Consider the following 16,893-nt stretch of genomic DNA (forward strand, 5'->3'; position numbering starts at 1 on the left):
CAAAAAATACACCGCTATGTTAGTGTGGCAAAGTCCTGAATTGTAACGGTAAGAACTTACCCGGCCCATGTTGGTGCGGAATCGGGAATAAGCAGGGACATTATAACAGCTTGGAGAAACAATATGGAAGTATAACTGTAAATTTCACAAATAAACCTCGAAAATAATGAATAAATATTATTTCTCTTTGTAAAATTTTCATCTTAAAAATGTAATCATAATAACATTTCACTGAGGTAGCTCTATTCTGGCATACGTATCGTATCATACACATAATAGTAGTGTCCTATGTTCGTAGAAATAATATTATATTTATTTCTTCCTGAAATGAACGCTTTTATGGTGAAATCGATATTACAGGAGCCAACGATTCCTTGCGTAATTGGTAAAATATGGTTTGAACATTCTAGTAAAGGGGATTATTTCATCAAAAATTTGAGTATGAAAAATCATCTTTTGACAGCATCTGAAATAATTAGGCAGAATCAGTAATGGAATTCGTACTTAAAATTGATAAGGGGATCGCCATCTTAGAATAAGATTCCTTTCATAGTGAAATATTGCCCATAAATGGTGTGTTTTACCATACATAGGGCTCATGCATCGCGTGCGTCTGCCGCATATTTTTTTACATTTGTCTTTCATTTAGCACTTATAGTATCCAACTTGCTCGTCATCTCGTTGAAATGAATGTTGGGGAATTCCTCGCAGGCGTGCCCTGAAATCCATCCTTTCTTTTAAAATTTTCAGCGGGAAAATAAGAGATAACTTACAATTCTCACCCCTTCCCTCAGCCGCTAGGTCAGTGGATCGGTAAAAAGGAGAGGAATTTTCTTGCCACACCCCCCTCCAGCACCTACGCCATATTTAGAGAGGTAATCTTTTGAATACCTGAGGGAACGCGGGCCCTAGGTTGAAAAATGCGGCGCCCTACCCTTCATCCTTTCCACCTTCGCTCGCCCTTATGATTTCGCTTTCCGCTTCCCGAGAAACAGGGTGGAGAATGTTGGAACAATGTCTAAGCAATTTTATTTGCCGACGAAGCAGCTCGCTAGGAGCCCCATATGGTTCCCGCACTCTCCTTGGTAGCCTATTCTTTGTCGCAAGCATGATTGACGCCTGCTGCCTTTATGCTCCCATTTCTTTCCTCCTACCCCTCATTTCTTCGTCAAGGGTATCCGGGAATTCTCTTCTCGGCTGGCTCAAGCCTCCTAACTTTCACACTATCACTTCATCGTTTGCATCACCGTCATTTCCTATAAACAGTATTTTCCTGAACACTTCAAATTTCTCATGCGTATTCATGACTTTTTCCTCCACTTCTTCGCATGGGTTTTTATTCCTTTTTCTTCATCGTTTTTCTCTCACTATTATTCATCGGGGGTCGAGCGTTATGTTTTTTTAATGGCTAAGAGGTAGATAGCGAGTGAAAAATGCGGCATGTCAAGCAGAAATGGAATGTATATGGTAGCCAGCAGTTATAAACGCCAGCTTGCTAAGGTTAGTTGTAGTGAACTGAAACATTTAATCTATACAGACTGAAACGTAAAAAAATGTACGAATAATAAACGTCTATCCCTCGTATAATGCATCAATTAATAATTATAAATCGATAGTATCCATTAATAAGCATTTTTATTGATTTAATTGTAGATATATATGTATGCTAAATTTAAACAACCCTAGAAGTCGCCCACTCATTTTATAGGAAATTACTTTAAAATTTATATTCTCCTAGTCAATTTTTAAATATTCAACATTTATTTTCGTGTACTTCAAACATTAAAAAAGTCATATTTTTACGCGTTCAAACTCGTAGATGCCTGTATTTCTTGGTAATAAATGTAATTTATAGCCCATTATAGTTTTTTTCGCCGCCTATTCTCTTCCTGCTCGTGCTACGTGCTTTCCTTTCCAGACCCTTAAATACTATCTTCATCTTACTGAGACAGTTTGTACACCTTTATCGCTATTTAGATGCTTATATTCACGTGTACGCCACAAATAATGTAAGTGCGCCCGAATGTTTTAAATGAAGACGGCAGTTGAATAAGGATGAGTGAGAAGGGAGGAGGAGATGGTGTGGGAGTGGCGTTGTTTTAAGTGTCTGGTTGCTTTAAATGAAGGTGAATCGTTATGAAGTCGTACAGGGGAGAAGACGGTGACACCACCCTAAAGTTAGGTCATGAATTGGAAATTCTTGATGAGGAGAGATATTTGAATGTTAATGTATAGCATTCCACTCTTTATTTTGCCCTAAAATATCATAATGTTTTGATTAATAATTTTAATATTAATTTAGCTATAATTCATAGAATATATTACCGATTCACAGTCCCAATTTTCATCATTTTCGTGAACACACAAAATTGTAATAAATGTGGGCACTTGGAAGTTAAAAAAAAAATAATTCTCATTTAATTTCTCGAAAACGAAGTAAAATATTCTTCATTTTCTAGCTATGAAGTAACATGGAGTCTCGCGGTTTAATATACGTATCTCCTTGAGCTCTATATATTAATTGGATTGCATTACGGAAAATCGTTTCGCCCTTATAGGGATTAACATTTTTCATTCGGTTTTACCTTCGCTGAGAAAGTTATTCTACACTAATTAAAAATGCACTAAAGTGATTTTTTACCATTCATGATTGAATCTAAACCGGATGTAAGAATATCTAGCATACGAGATAAAAACACTTTGTTTTGATTCAAGCACTCTCTTTTGATTGGACTCGAGGCCTTAAACTCGCGGTAGGTTTAAAAGTGCAATGAAACATAGCAAATTTAAGGTATTCAAATTATTTCTTTCAAGATATCTCTATTCTTTGATCAAGGTGACCTTTTATGCATGGTTTTATTTCAAACCGTCTTAGTTTGGAAATCTCCTCTTAGAATTCTTTTGGGCGCATATATCCTGCAACGTTTCCATTACAGTGCTATCAAAATATATTTTAATATAAATAATCATCCACAATGAAAATCATTTGTGAGTCAACTGCATATTGAATGTCTTCCTTTCGATTAGTTAACCAGAATACAAGGGGAAGGGGAAACCAGAATACTCACGCCACCTTGCCGTCACGGAAATAAGAATCAAATATAGGGCATCAAAATTCCTCACGCGCCCCCGGACCGACATTCCAATCCGCGGAAGAATCTCAAAGGAAACGTTCCAAGATGTGTAGAGCGTCTCCTCATCCAGCAACTTTTTCCTTCGTTTGCTTGGCGGGTTTTCCTGGAAAAATTTAATATTCGGGATGTAGCTGAAGTTGATGTTAAAAAGATATATTAAATCCGTTACATGGGTCGAATAATTGGGATTTTTTTCGAAGTTCGTTCGTCAGTTATGGCTGGGGAAGCAAGTTTTTGACGGAGGTTAAGTGGACAGCAGGAAGGTAAACTTTGTGATCGTGAATAAATTAAATAAAACATTCAAGGAGAAGAGGGATGTGGGCCGATCGAGAAGCGATATCTTTTGGTTCAAAATTCATGCGGAAAATACTTCTATAGAAGTTTTCAAACAAAACTTAGTTTATTAGAAAACTTTAAACTTTCTATCGTGATTCGAATAAAAAAATTAGGTGTCGCCATTTTTCTTTATATATACTACCTTGATCAAAAAGTTCCCGGAATAACCACCGTGTGCCGCTCCCATCGTTCCGATTTGAGTTCTGTTTTTTTTTGTTAAATTGGTACATCTGTTGTTGATATTCCCTTTAAATCTTAGTGTCATAACTTGACATTTGCAAAAGTTACGTAGCCAAGAGTACATCTATCTCTGTGTGTGTTGGCGATTTTTTACAATTGCAGAAATGGATTTAAATTTGCAACAACGAACTTGTATTAAATTTTGCGTAAAAAACGGATTTAGTGGCGCACGGACGTTGGAAATGTTGGAAAAGTGTTTCGGCAACGATTCTCTAAAAAAAACGGTCGTTTACCAGTGGCACGAGCGGTTCAGAAGTGGTCGTGAGTCAATCGAAGATGATGAACGCAGTGGCAGACCATCGACATCGAAAGTCGGTGAAAAAATTGATAAAGTAAAAGAAATGTTGGTCAATAACCGCAAATTAACCATCAGAGAAATAGCGGAGGACTTGAACATTGCCTATGGATCCGCCCAAGACATTGTGGTTAATGATTTGGGTTTCCGTCGTGTAGCAGAGCCAAAAGACCTCAATTTCATGCAAAAAAGAGACCGTGTTGACGTCGCAAAAGACATGATTTGCGAGGCTGAATCCGATCCCACATTCATCAAAAGGATCATTACTGGAGACGAGACGTGGGTTTATGAGTACGACACGCAATCCAGACATCAGGCAAGTGAATGGCGTTCACCAAATGAGCCGAGACCAAAAAAACCACGTCGTTTTCAGTCAAAAAAGAAGGCAATGCTGACGGTTTTCATGGATTACAACGGTGTAGTGCATCATGAATTTTTGCCAGAAGGCCAGACAGTAAACAAAGAGTATTATTTGGGCGTTATGAGACGTTTGCGTGAAGCAATTCGCCGAAAGAGACCAGAAATGTGGGCAGAAAACTCGTGGATTTTGCACCATGATAACGCACCGTCGCACAGTGCTATCATTATTCGTAATTTTTTGACGAAAAATGCAACAAATACCATCCAACAGCCACCGAATTCACCTGATTTGGCTCCCTGTGACTTCTTTCTGTTCAATCGAGTTAAAAAACCATTACGGGGAACGCGTTTTAGCAGCCGAGAGGAAGTAATGGAAAAATCGCAGGAAGCACTGATGGACATACCGAAAACCGAATATAAAAAATGTTTCGAGGATTGGATCAAGCGCTGGCATAAGTGTGTTGCAGTCGATGGGGATTACTTTGAAGGGAACAATATAGATTTAGATGAATAAACTTGTATTTTTAATTTTCTGAATAAATTCCGGGAAATTTTTGATCAAGGTAGTATACATATTTTCTTTATTTATATATAAATATGTAGGTATGTATATATATATATATATATATATACATGTATGTATAAATATATATAATTGATGCTGGAATTTAGACTGAACTGTCATAAAATTTAGTATGATTGGTTCCATGCACAAGTGGCTCCTTGTTAATATGAAAATATGAAAATTCCAAATTCATGAATGTAATGCATTGCAAAACAAGGAAGGCAAGAGAACTCCCCGGATCCTCGGCAGGTTATCGGGTCCTCTTAAGGCAGTGATGGTAGTCGATTACTAATATATCCTCTCCTATGAACCTAGTCTCTCCTTTCTGCCCAAGGTTTCCATTTCTTTCAAATAGTATCATGACTAACCGAGAATAATTATACCTTATAAGTATTTCAGCAACTGGAGTTTACAACCGAACTCTATATCTCTTTAGGGTGCATAGAAATCTCATATAGTGAAAAAGATTTTTCAGCCATTTTCAAAACAAAGTACCCACCAGGAGTGTGATAAATGCGAGCACTAACGCGTCCTCTCCCTCGAAAAATATTTCTGACGTGTGATTTCATTTTCTCTGGGTCGAGGAGAGAGGGTGGGAGGAGAGGAAAACGCCTGTCTGCCCCCAAGGACAAGCCTTGATATGGAAGCGTTTGAAAGCAGACGAGAAAGGAATCCATTAAAGATTAAGGGTGAAATTAAAAGGGAATAAAAATGAGAAACGAAAGGGGAAGGAGGACCTTGAACAGCAGTGAGTGTACTCTGTTCGGACTTTTTGAACACCTCTGTTGGCCATAAAAGATTTAATCCACAAATGCTTTCAGAAGGGGAGAGAAATTACGGGATAAGCGCGTTTTGTTTATTTTTGTTTTCCCCTCAAGTTCACTCCAAACGATGTAATCCTGTGTTAATTGGACCTTCTTACCCGAAAGAGACACTTTTTGGTTCAACCCTTTGGATTAAAAAAACACCCCGTTTTAATTACGTTAGTTCTCCCTCTCTCTGTGTTTGGCATTCCCCTCCTGCCTAGATAAATCACGGTGTTTAGAGCTCAGGTGGATTTTTTTTACGCTGGTTAGCTTGGCAATAGAACATAATCAATTAGCGTAAGTCGATTCCCAAATGCTTGTAGTCGGAAAACTTTGTGTGCTTGGAATAAATAATAAATGATGCACTACATGAAACTTTTGAGATGTTTAGCAATTTATTATGCCGTAATTAACATAATCAATTTATATATATATATATGTATATATATATATATATATATATATATATATATATATATATATATATATATATATATGTATATATATATATATATATATATATATATATATATATATATATATATATATATATATATATATATATAATCTAAGGAAGCTTTTTCTATGCCTATAAAATATTTATCTACATGATGGCGTGACTGAAGAGGAAACATCGGCAGTAGAGGCAAAAGGTATGATTTTGTTCGCGGTTGTATGTTTCTCATGTCACAGGTGTTATTAGGGAATTACGTTTTCAACAGGTATTTTGTCAGAAGGTGATTTGTTACCCCGCTTTGCAGGTCGTTTAGGGGATGCCGTAAGTAGGCATCAAGAATAACTGATCAAGAGAACCTCATTTTCATACACACGATTAAAAAAAATTAAATATTTGTTATAATTGATCTTAGTAGGTTGTAAATTATCTTAAATAAATAATTTCCCAATTGAAGTTGAATTAAAAAATGTTTTAATGAGGTAAAATTCACTTCTCTATCCCAAATTAGAGTTATTTTTATGTAACTTTTTAGGAAAATATTTATAAATTTCGATAAATTTTAACTGCATAGTTGTTAAACTGGTAGTTGTAAAATCGCGTTACAAATACGAAGATAAGGTTTTGTCAGTGGAATATAGAAGTAGACTGGAAAGATATATGACTTATTTGTAACCTATTGGTAAATATGACAGATATATATTCTTCTAGTAAAAGTCCTATACGAGCAATTACATGAGCACAGAAGTCTTTGACCAGTTTCTTATGTATGAATTTTTACCAAAAATGAGACAAAAAGCAAATTTCCAATTCTGGTGTTAGCCTTACTGATATGCAAAGGAAACTTGTATACATAATATTTACGAACAAGCAAGGGTTTCACTGAAAATGTTGAGCGTACTGGACGGAAAATCGGGATGACCATTGTTAGTCAGGGCATTCAGTAGGACATAGTTTTTCGATTTCAGTTCCGATTATATCAGTCAGTCAACATATTACTGACATTGTGAAATAATTAACGTATCTAATGAAGTAAAACCGAAATAAAAACGAAAGCAATGAGATTTTGCAGGATTAGATAGGCTAATTGAATATCGAGGGCTTATTAGAAATGATATTACAGAAAATATTTTGCTAGAAAAATAGGTTCACACAAAAAGGACAGAATCAATTATAGGCACTTCAGGTGTAACCTATCAAAAATAAGAAAATATTTAAAGTATGGGGTGATTCATTTAGTATTTTCTTTGCAAAAAGAGGAAGAGTGGATAAATGGACGGTATTTGGATGTGGATTATTATTACGGTGAATAACAAAGTAAATGACCACAGCAGAGAAAAATATATTTTAAGGGAGTGTTTGATAGAATTAAGGAAGAAATAAATTTGATGGGTTAATTCGAAGTAGACAAAAAGAATGAATAAGAAGGAATTTTGAGAAAAGCATGGTGTTATTATTTGTGAGCAACATTTCTTTAAGTAGTAAGTCCCATCCCCTTGGTATAGAAATCACTGCCACTTTAAATAATTTCATGCTAATTTCATTAAAAATACCTGTTTCCTAGAACGACACATAAATCCGTCTTTAAACACACGTTAACGTATTCTTTTCTCTTACACACGAGACTTAAATAAACATTTTAAGTTAAATACTATATATATATATATTTAAATCATATACAAATATGATTTCTAGTTTTTTATTCGACTTTTACATGTGATTGATCGGAGGTATGACAATTATTTATCATTAATTCCTTTCCATGAACTTCGATCGCGCACACAATCACTTTTCACCGTTAAAACGTTACATGCATAAAATTATGAAAAAGAAAAATTTCACATCTGATCACATAGTACTATTATGCTCAATTCATATTTAATTTTTTTAATTTGTGCATCTCTTTTCAAATTCCGCTGGAGCCAATACTTATAGTTACCTACGTTATCGAACCGTTAAAAATAAAATCAATATGAACTCTTAGGGCATTCCCACAAGAAGCAAAAATATGACATTGTTCAGACGTTTAAATTGTCAGAAAGCAAAAATTAGAACTTTTCGGAATGCACACATAATCCGCAAAGGGATGCATCTGAACAATGACTTCGTTAGTGTTTTTTTCGGACATTTCGAGTGGAGGGGATCTTGGCCGAACTCATTGGCGCTCCAACTGTCATTAGGGTTTGCCTACCCGCATGGAGGACTGTCGACGGGTTCGACAGTTAACATGTGTGTCCATTTTTTTCAAATCTACGTGAGGTGAATTTCAAAGTGAAGAGAGTCAGAAAAACACGAAAAATTATCGTCCATATTTAATTTTTCGACTCGCGCGCGTGCAAACGGGTATCCACACGTCATCGCCGACTCATTGTTGAGGATTTTCGCCGCACAACCTCGAGCTCAACAAATCTGACCTCCCCGACCGTCACACGACAAAGAAAAAAATGTGCAAAAATTTTTTTCGCATCCTCGGCTCCTTATCCTCTCGCGCCCCTCTCCGCCGACCGAAATGGGGGAAACAATGTGACACCCGAAGGATCCTCACGGACACACTGTTCCCTCTCCTTCCATTCCCCCTTTCCCGCGCCTCCCACCCCTCCCATTGGCCCGTCCACGTGGGCGGCAAAATCGAAACGGGCGAATAATGAGTCACGTAGCACTCTCGAATGAGTCGTCTCGTTTTTTGCATCGAGGCACCACCCCTTCGATATATATATATATATATATATATATATATATATATATATATATATATATATATATGCATACCTATTTGCATAGCACGAAAGAGACATTTTTTTTATTTCAGGGATTGATAAATGGACGGCATTAGGCGAAGCACTGAATTGAGGGATGGGTAAGGGAGAAAGAGAGAGAGAGAGTGAAAACAGGGAGAGGGAATTTTGGGAACAAAAGAATGAAAAAAAGAGCGATAAAGTGATAAAAAATGATGGGGGACGAAAACTAGGAAAAAGAGGACAGCGAGGGAGCATGGCGGTTACGTATCGAGGCAAATATCCCTTTTATATGAGAGCGGCTCATTCTTCTAGCCACGGCTCCGCCTCCCTCCCTCTCTCTCCTCCTCTTCCTCCTTCTCCTCCTCCTCCTCTCGAATCCCCTTCCTTTGCTCGCCATCCCCTCATCCTCTTCTGAAGAACCTCCAGAGCCTACCCTCTTTCAATTTCACGTACCCCCCACCCCTTCCCCACTTGCTCACCCGCCCCTCCACATACATACACACACACATCGCTCCCCCCCTCATTAAATATTTCCAAAGCTCCAGTGCAACCCACTCACCATTCCTTTCCTCTTGACGCCGCTATTCACCAAATGTACTTCGCAATTATTCATACATTCCCCGCGCATTCTACCTCCCCGTCGTCCCTCATCTATCCCTCCGCCCTCTGCCGTCTCCTCCTCCACTGCCTCCCCCCCCCCCTTCAATTCGCTCCCCTAAGCTACTACTCCCCTCTCCCGAGAAAGGGACGGTATCGTCCACACGAGCACAACTCCCCCACCATACCAACCGTCCCTTTTAACCCTTTCTCAACTCGCACTCTGCTCACCCCTCTCCTTAAGCGTCCCATTCCCTTCTGATCAATCTCCCCTACCGCTCTCTCTCTCTCTCTCTGACTCATTGGACGAGACCTGATGGTTCTCCCTGTTCGCATTCAAGGGGAACAATAGTTCCCGTGTCATGTTGATTTTATTTTGGAGAGAGAACATCGCCCTTCACAGGTCCCTCCTCCCGTCAAATATTTTGTCTCATTGATGTAAAAATTTCTCAGGCCATATATCCAAGGGTAAATCGATTGCCGTATGCGGTCGATATGATGTAAGGGTGTCACAGTACGTATGGCAGATCCTTGTTATCAAAAATGTATTCACCACCCGCAGGAATTCAATCCAACACGAGTGGTGGTGAGTCGAGCGTCGCCTATGGCACTCAGGCAGCTCTGCAGAAGAAATAGCTGTGTAATATGAATGTGATTTCAGACAACGGCTGCGACTCGTTTCATCGGCCCGACTGCACCCTTCACTTTCTCTTACCCTATTTCTCTTCCTCCCACCCTCTCTTCCTCCTCCTGTCTCTATATTCTCCCTCCCTCTCTCTCTTGCATGAATTTCACTTGCAAGTACATAGTCGAGTCCTCGTTCCTTAGAAATCGCCATTAAGGAGGCAATCGGGCTTCTAAGAGATTATTTATTGACTTTTAGGATTCAGGTTTCCACAGACAAGGGATATGGCTCTTGTTTTTAGCACCCGATGCCAAGGGAAATATGGGAATGTTTTCTTCGCACCAAAGAGCAGAGATGACACATTATTGAACAAAAAGACTAAATACAAGTTCTTCATGTATTTCACCGGAAGAATGATAAATAATTTTGAATCATTGATGATACAGGTTATTGTATGTTTTGTAGAACTAAGCAATGTTATAGACATAGTTTTAAAAGATCTTAAACAAATAATCATAAACACTGCCGAATATTGCTGATAAGGTTTGTAGCTACTGCTAAACTCTGATATCTCTCTTTTATACAGATTATACTCAATCATTACTGTTTTGTTGAAATTTTATTTCAATGGAAAAGCACTATTCTAGTGACCTTGGATCATATCGTTTTCCATTTTGAAATTTTGCTCAGTTACCTACGTGAAAACCAAAGTTAATTATTATTATTAATTATTAATTATATAAAACTTTAATGATTATTCGAATGTATAACGATTACGTAAATATCCTCCGACTAAGATTATAAGCAAAAATTATTCTGCTTTGCATATCTTGAAAAGGGACGATGACTTGTCAATTATTACAAAAAATAATCCCTAAAAACTTCTTCAATAATTTTACACCATTAAATGAGATCACTGTATGTCCCTATTCTGTCATTGTGATGTTTTTTAATGATATGCGGTTTGTCAATATTTTTCTAATTATTAAATTCTGCCATTATTGTTACATATACTGTCTCTCATTACAACAGGGTATGATTTTGAGTATTTAGACTTAAGTAATTTAGGTTTTGGGCACATCGTTGAATTATATCTATAGAGAAGTAGTTTAAAATGTGTAACGATGACTCTGTTTTTAGCTATAAATGATAATTGGGGAATGATATTGTAATTTATGAGTTCTAAAATACATGTTTTCCCATTATCGTCTGATCATTCACCATAAATATATATTTTGATTGATAGTAACTGTCGCATTCATCAATTTGTATGTTTTTAATAGTCTTCTCCACTGAAAAGGAGCCGATGATAGATCTTGAGGGGAAACGGGAATTTAAACATGGGTCTTATACTATGGTAATTTCTATCGCACCATTTTATAACTTCTTTTTTTGTGATCGATATTTTGCCTATTGATATTGGATACTCGTTGTGTATGTATTCGTGTATTTGGATATATGTATGTGTGTGTGTGTGTGTGTGTGTGTGTGTGTGTGTGTGTGTGTGTGTGTATATATATATATATATATATATATATATATATATATATATATATATATATATATATATATATATATATATGAAATGTGTAATGAATTTCTGATGATACTTTCCAAATATATTAACATATTTTTTTCTCTTCTTCCTCCTGCCCAACCCTGATCCTCAATCATCTCATCGCACCGGCATCACTCACCAAAATAACCCCTGCAACTAATTGGCTCGCTCTTTGCCACACCAACGCTCGTGCTGCGCAAAACATTATTGCACGCTCTTTTCTGTTCCCTGTGCGCCCCAATTAAATACACGCCCTCCTGATGCACTAAACAATGTTCCCAATTTCCCCCTTCCTCTGTTCCTAATTTACTTAATTACTTTTGAATTTCATCATTTACATTTTTTTTAAATTCGTGTAACAATCGCTTGCTTCACATGAAAATGAACATTTTATGCTTATTCCTCTCGTCCCGCGCTCGCTTCCCTTCCGCATGATTAATGATGACTCGCGCCGAAATTTCAAAATGACCTTCCTTCCCCCGAATGCAAAATCGATTCGCCTCCCGTCTGGTCGAATGCCTTTCGTAAACCATCGCCGTGTCTCCTGCAAACCTTGACCCATGTCGCATACCCTCCTCACCATCACCCTTAAAAACAGGCATCATGCAACAAGACAACGCAGAACAAGTGATTCTAGACCCCAAGCTCATCGCCCGGCATTATCTAAGAACGTGGTTCTTTCTCGACCTCATATCTTCCATCCCCCTAGATTACATCTTTCTCATTTTCAACCAGGTGAGTTACTCTTATTCCTGGGATACAGCCCCAGATACAACTTTACGCATAGATAACCCTACCGGAAGCCCTTCAGAAAACAGCAAGAGATTGAGGAAAGTGACGGGAAGTTATTCGAACCTGGTTTGCTGCTCTTTTAGATCTTATCAGCCGATTTATTTCGGGGGACTGTATTTAAACTTGCAGCAGTGAGCATTATATGGAGAACTATACATGAGAGTAAATTGTAGGTATTTCCCTTTAGATTTCACACGGTGATGTATTTGTGTGAGCGCCATCGAATGCATCAACCTTGTCCTGATACTTTTATAATTTAAACTAATTTCATATTTTTTTCGTTCACGTTTTAAGAAATTAATCCAATGAACAGATATTTCAATTATTAGCAAACCAGGTTCAATATTCAAGTGTTACTTTTCTCGTTGTAGAATGGCTTCTAACTATATGAACCTCGTGCACTGCTTTCGTAGACAAATTATGTTTATCAGTTCAACCTCTTAGTTTCTCAACAAAGTTCCTTCTTTAGGGTTTATTATCAACCTCTGCATTTATTCCCATGTAGTTAATAAAAATCAGCTTCGTAAAGTTATAATTTCTTCGCCTAACCAAATAGTTTATTTTATTAGTGTTGAACGGATAAAAATTAATATCACCCTTTTTGAATGTCCAGCCGAAGTCTTCCGCTATTTATTAAAGTTGACTCAGATTTCCCTTTAACTTTCATTTAAATACATATTATCGATGTAACATTAAATGCTTGATGATTCCATCTTTGTGGATTACTAATAAGTAACCCCAAGTATCTCGGAACCAAAAACATTTGATCATTTTGAAATGTCCCCATTTTTGGGATAGTTGGGTTTCAATTATATCCAAGGTGTAAAACAAGAGATGGTGTGCCAGTCCTTAACGGTGAGGTTTAATTTGAATCATAAGTGAATAAAAATACCTTTATTTTGAGTCACTATCTACATGAGTATCTGATGAATTACAAGTTTCACATTTGCAGAATTGAACTTAATTTTAAATATTAAAAAATGTCAATTATATTCAATTACTATCAGCTGAGAAAGTTTTTGCCTGATATTTACAGTAAAATATGTCGTTTTATAGCATTAGTTAGGTCTGACTAAAAACTCATTTTCTTTAGATCAACATTCAAATCTTATGACATGAAAACGCCAATTTTTATTTCCCGAGATCAGAAGTATTTAGAAATACACACCTTTATTTGATTAATATTGCGGTCATGTTTACCTTTTTAAAATATAAACGTATGTGAAATTATTCTTTTATTCATGAATCCTTAAAGTATCTAAATATTCAGTTCTGAGGAGCTGTGTGTTCCGGTCTGTTATGCAATTGTAAACACCACTCTTTTTTATAGATTACATCAGAATATCATCAAATTCTTTTGAGACTGATTTAATTATTAATGGCCTGGTGAAATGTAGAATAATATTTTTATCAAAGAATGTATAAATGTATACGACCAACAGGGTGACAGGAAAAGGAATGCTCATCGTCTGTTTACGTTTTCCACGTGTACCAGAGAAAAACCCGATTTATGGCACTGATATCAGCAACAATATAAAGCAATCAACCTACATACTCACGATTCCTTTAAGATACTGGGTAACAGACGTTAAACCAGCTAAACACCTGAAACAGGGTGCGAAATGAATTCGGGAAAACACCGTTTTGAGCGCGGTAATGGTTAGGGGCCGTAGTATTGGCCACTCTCCATCACCTCCTGCTGAGATAGATATGCGATTTTGAATATTTATCGTGACGTGGTACGCTCAAAATTAGAGTGACACAAGCAAAAGGTTAAGTCTTTTCCATTCGGTAATCTTCGACAGTTTCTACGCCTACAGTTTATCTTTGTTTCCACGGCCATCGAGGAAGAAACCAACGATCGTCTTGCCACCCTATGAGTAAGGTGTTGGCCACCGTACCCTGTCAATTTGTGAGACGGAAAGTCCTAGTGTATATATTGGCATTTTGTTTCAGGATTTTAGCGAAAGTTTCCAAATCCTTCATGCTGGACGCGCTCTACGCATCCTACGGCTCGCCAAGCTCCTCAGCCTTGTCCGGCTTCTACGACTCTCACGGTTGGTGCGCTACGTCAGCCAATGGGAGGAAGTCTACGTAAGCCGCTACTTCAATTTACCTCTTCTCTTTAATATAACCCCCGTACTTATTAGATAAACACTACTATTTGACCTTGTTATCGAATTACGGCTGCTATCATTACCATTCTTCTTCTTATCATTATTTGTATTATCATTGTTATACTATGATTATTATTGCTGCAATCCCAATAATCTTGGATTTGTTTCTTTATTTGATAGAGTACTTTTCTGAAGCGGAAGATTATTTTTATAACACTTTTTGAAAGGCAATTAGGAATTATTTAGAACTCTAGGAGAAATTTTGCTATTATAAATATTTGCTTTATTTGTTGGTTATCGATCTTAAAACATATTGTATGTTATCAATGATTTTTTTTCAGAACCATAAGAGCTTTCAATGATGGTCAAACCCTAACAGGGTCAAATAAAAATGTGCAACTTCTTCCGACTCCTTAGTTTTTAGTGCTTTATTTTTTAATATTTAACAGATATGTTATTTCTTGGTTCTAAGGTAATTTGAAGGGAAAAATGAGTCGTGGTTTGAAGTTGGACAAATTTATCTGAAATAATTCTCTGGAAATTAAAAATTTGATATTTTTCTAGTTTTCATGTGTATTAAATGTGTTGATCACTGATTCTTGAAAATCATGGACTTATTACATTTTATCCAGAGTCGTTTATCTTTGACATCGCATTATATTCTTTCAGGCACAATTGTATATATAAATATATATAAATATATATATATATGTTTGTTATTCTTAATTATTCCTATACTACAACCAAATTTTCAAAAATGGCTTAACACCCTTGAGTGATTGTATTAAGGGAATATACCTGGATCCTTTAGGATCTCTAATAGAAAATATATTGCATCTTTGATTAGGTGTTTTTCTATGCTCCAAGATAGCTTTCTATGCTGCCACATGTGCCTGACTTCCCATTCTCGTAGTTTCATTATACTACCTTGATCAAAAATTTCCCGGAATTTATTCAGAAAATTAAAAATACAAGTTTATTATAGTATATTGAATACTGTTTCTGGAAAACAGTTGAAAGAATGGTTTTTCTGAAGATACTTGGAATAAAATCTCAAAATATTTTGAATGTGTGTGCGTGAGTGTGATTGTGTGTTTGTGCCAAAGAGATATCATAGTTGTTAAATTTATTTTTGAGGGATTTTTTCGTTTTGTGATCTATAAATTTATGACGAGAATGTGTGCAGCAGTATTGTAAATTGGATGGCGTTGAGTAATAATTTACTTCGATTTCGATTGATGATAATTTTAAATAAATGATAAATACATACCAAAAATTTCTTATTACAAAGAAAGCAGAAGAAAATGGAGGCCTTGAGGGCGCGTCTATCACGGGGGATCGAACTGGGGGTATCGTTGGTGGAGGGTTGACACTTTCAATTGCGATCCCGCCCTCACTCTATAAAAAATATAAACATGTGGTAAAGACCAAAGGAAACGGGTATTTTGTGAATGCATGATATAAAGTAAATAATTTTAATTTGCACTTTAAAAAATTATTTTGTGTACCTTTGCACGCATCGACTTTAATTTAAAAATGCGCACAAGCGGACTACATATGCGTGATGGCATATGATAACGCACTCTTGTGTCGATATGTGCCCGCGCTCATTGGTGTACGCGCTACCGGATTTTCAATTTCAGTCGCTATTAACAGACCTACCACGCCGCCTCACCCTAATTTCACGTTTGGAAAATAGCACTGCCGGACCGATTCCTTAAATGGAGTCCTCAGGGGATGTATTTATAGGCTTGACAAAACTCCCCCCGCCCCGCCCGCCGAGAGGCCGCAGGCGGCGCTTTTGCATGTCTTTGGTGGATCGTCAGTATGGCGAACTCCGATGGGGTGTGGGGGAGAGGGGAGAGAGATAGAAGGATCACCTGAAGGCCCTCTTCCCTTTGGCCCCGACTGCCCTATGCCCCGGCTCTCCCACCGACCACCCTCTGTTTTTTTCCCATCTTCCAAAATAGAGGGAAAAGAGCGGCGAGAGCGACATCAGCGGCAACACTTCGAACTGTCTTTATGCGTGGAGCGCTTGGGCCTTTACGATGAACCTCGTAGCAGGAGTAGCAAAATGAAGCGGTTCTAGTTAATGACCCTGTGGTACTTTTCCCTTCGACCGATTTAGAGTAGAGAGATCTTCATCCTTGACACGGCTAAATTTCCGGTTGTATCCCTATGTTACCTTCTCTCTTTCTCCGTTCGTCTGTCTTCGCATCACTAGTCCGTAGTCTTCTTCACCCTTTTCTGCCTCGTAAAGTAGCCTGAGAGAGGCT

General features: G+C 37.3%; 1 protein-coding gene across 5 annotated transcripts in view; it reads left to right on the forward strand.

Annotated features, from left to right (window-relative positions):
* The window catches only part of Ih (hyperpolarization activated cyclic nucleotide gated potassium channel Ih), a 375,624-nt gene that overhangs the window by 315,193 nt on the left and 43,538 nt on the right, over window positions 1–16,893 (forward strand). For 3 of the 5 annotated variants that reach the window (XM_071590323.1, XM_071590290.1, XM_071590315.1), the window contains exons 3-4: window positions 12,307–12,443; window positions 14,457–14,594. In XM_071590323.1, coding sequence (XP_071446424.1) covers window positions 12,307–12,443; window positions 14,457–14,594 — 275 coding nt within the window. Of the gene's footprint in view, window positions 1–12,306; window positions 12,444–14,449; window positions 14,595–16,893 lie in introns of all 5 variants that reach the window. The other 2 variants (XM_071590299.1, XM_071590307.1) reach the window with 1 other exon arrangement.

Source organism: Hetaerina americana, unplaced genomic scaffold (assembly GCF_022747635.1).
Source record: "Hetaerina americana unplaced genomic scaffold, ioHetAmer1.1.p SCAF_1, whole genome shotgun sequence".
NCBI classification, from domain to species: domain Eukaryota; kingdom Metazoa; phylum Arthropoda; class Insecta; order Odonata; family Calopterygidae; genus Hetaerina; species Hetaerina americana.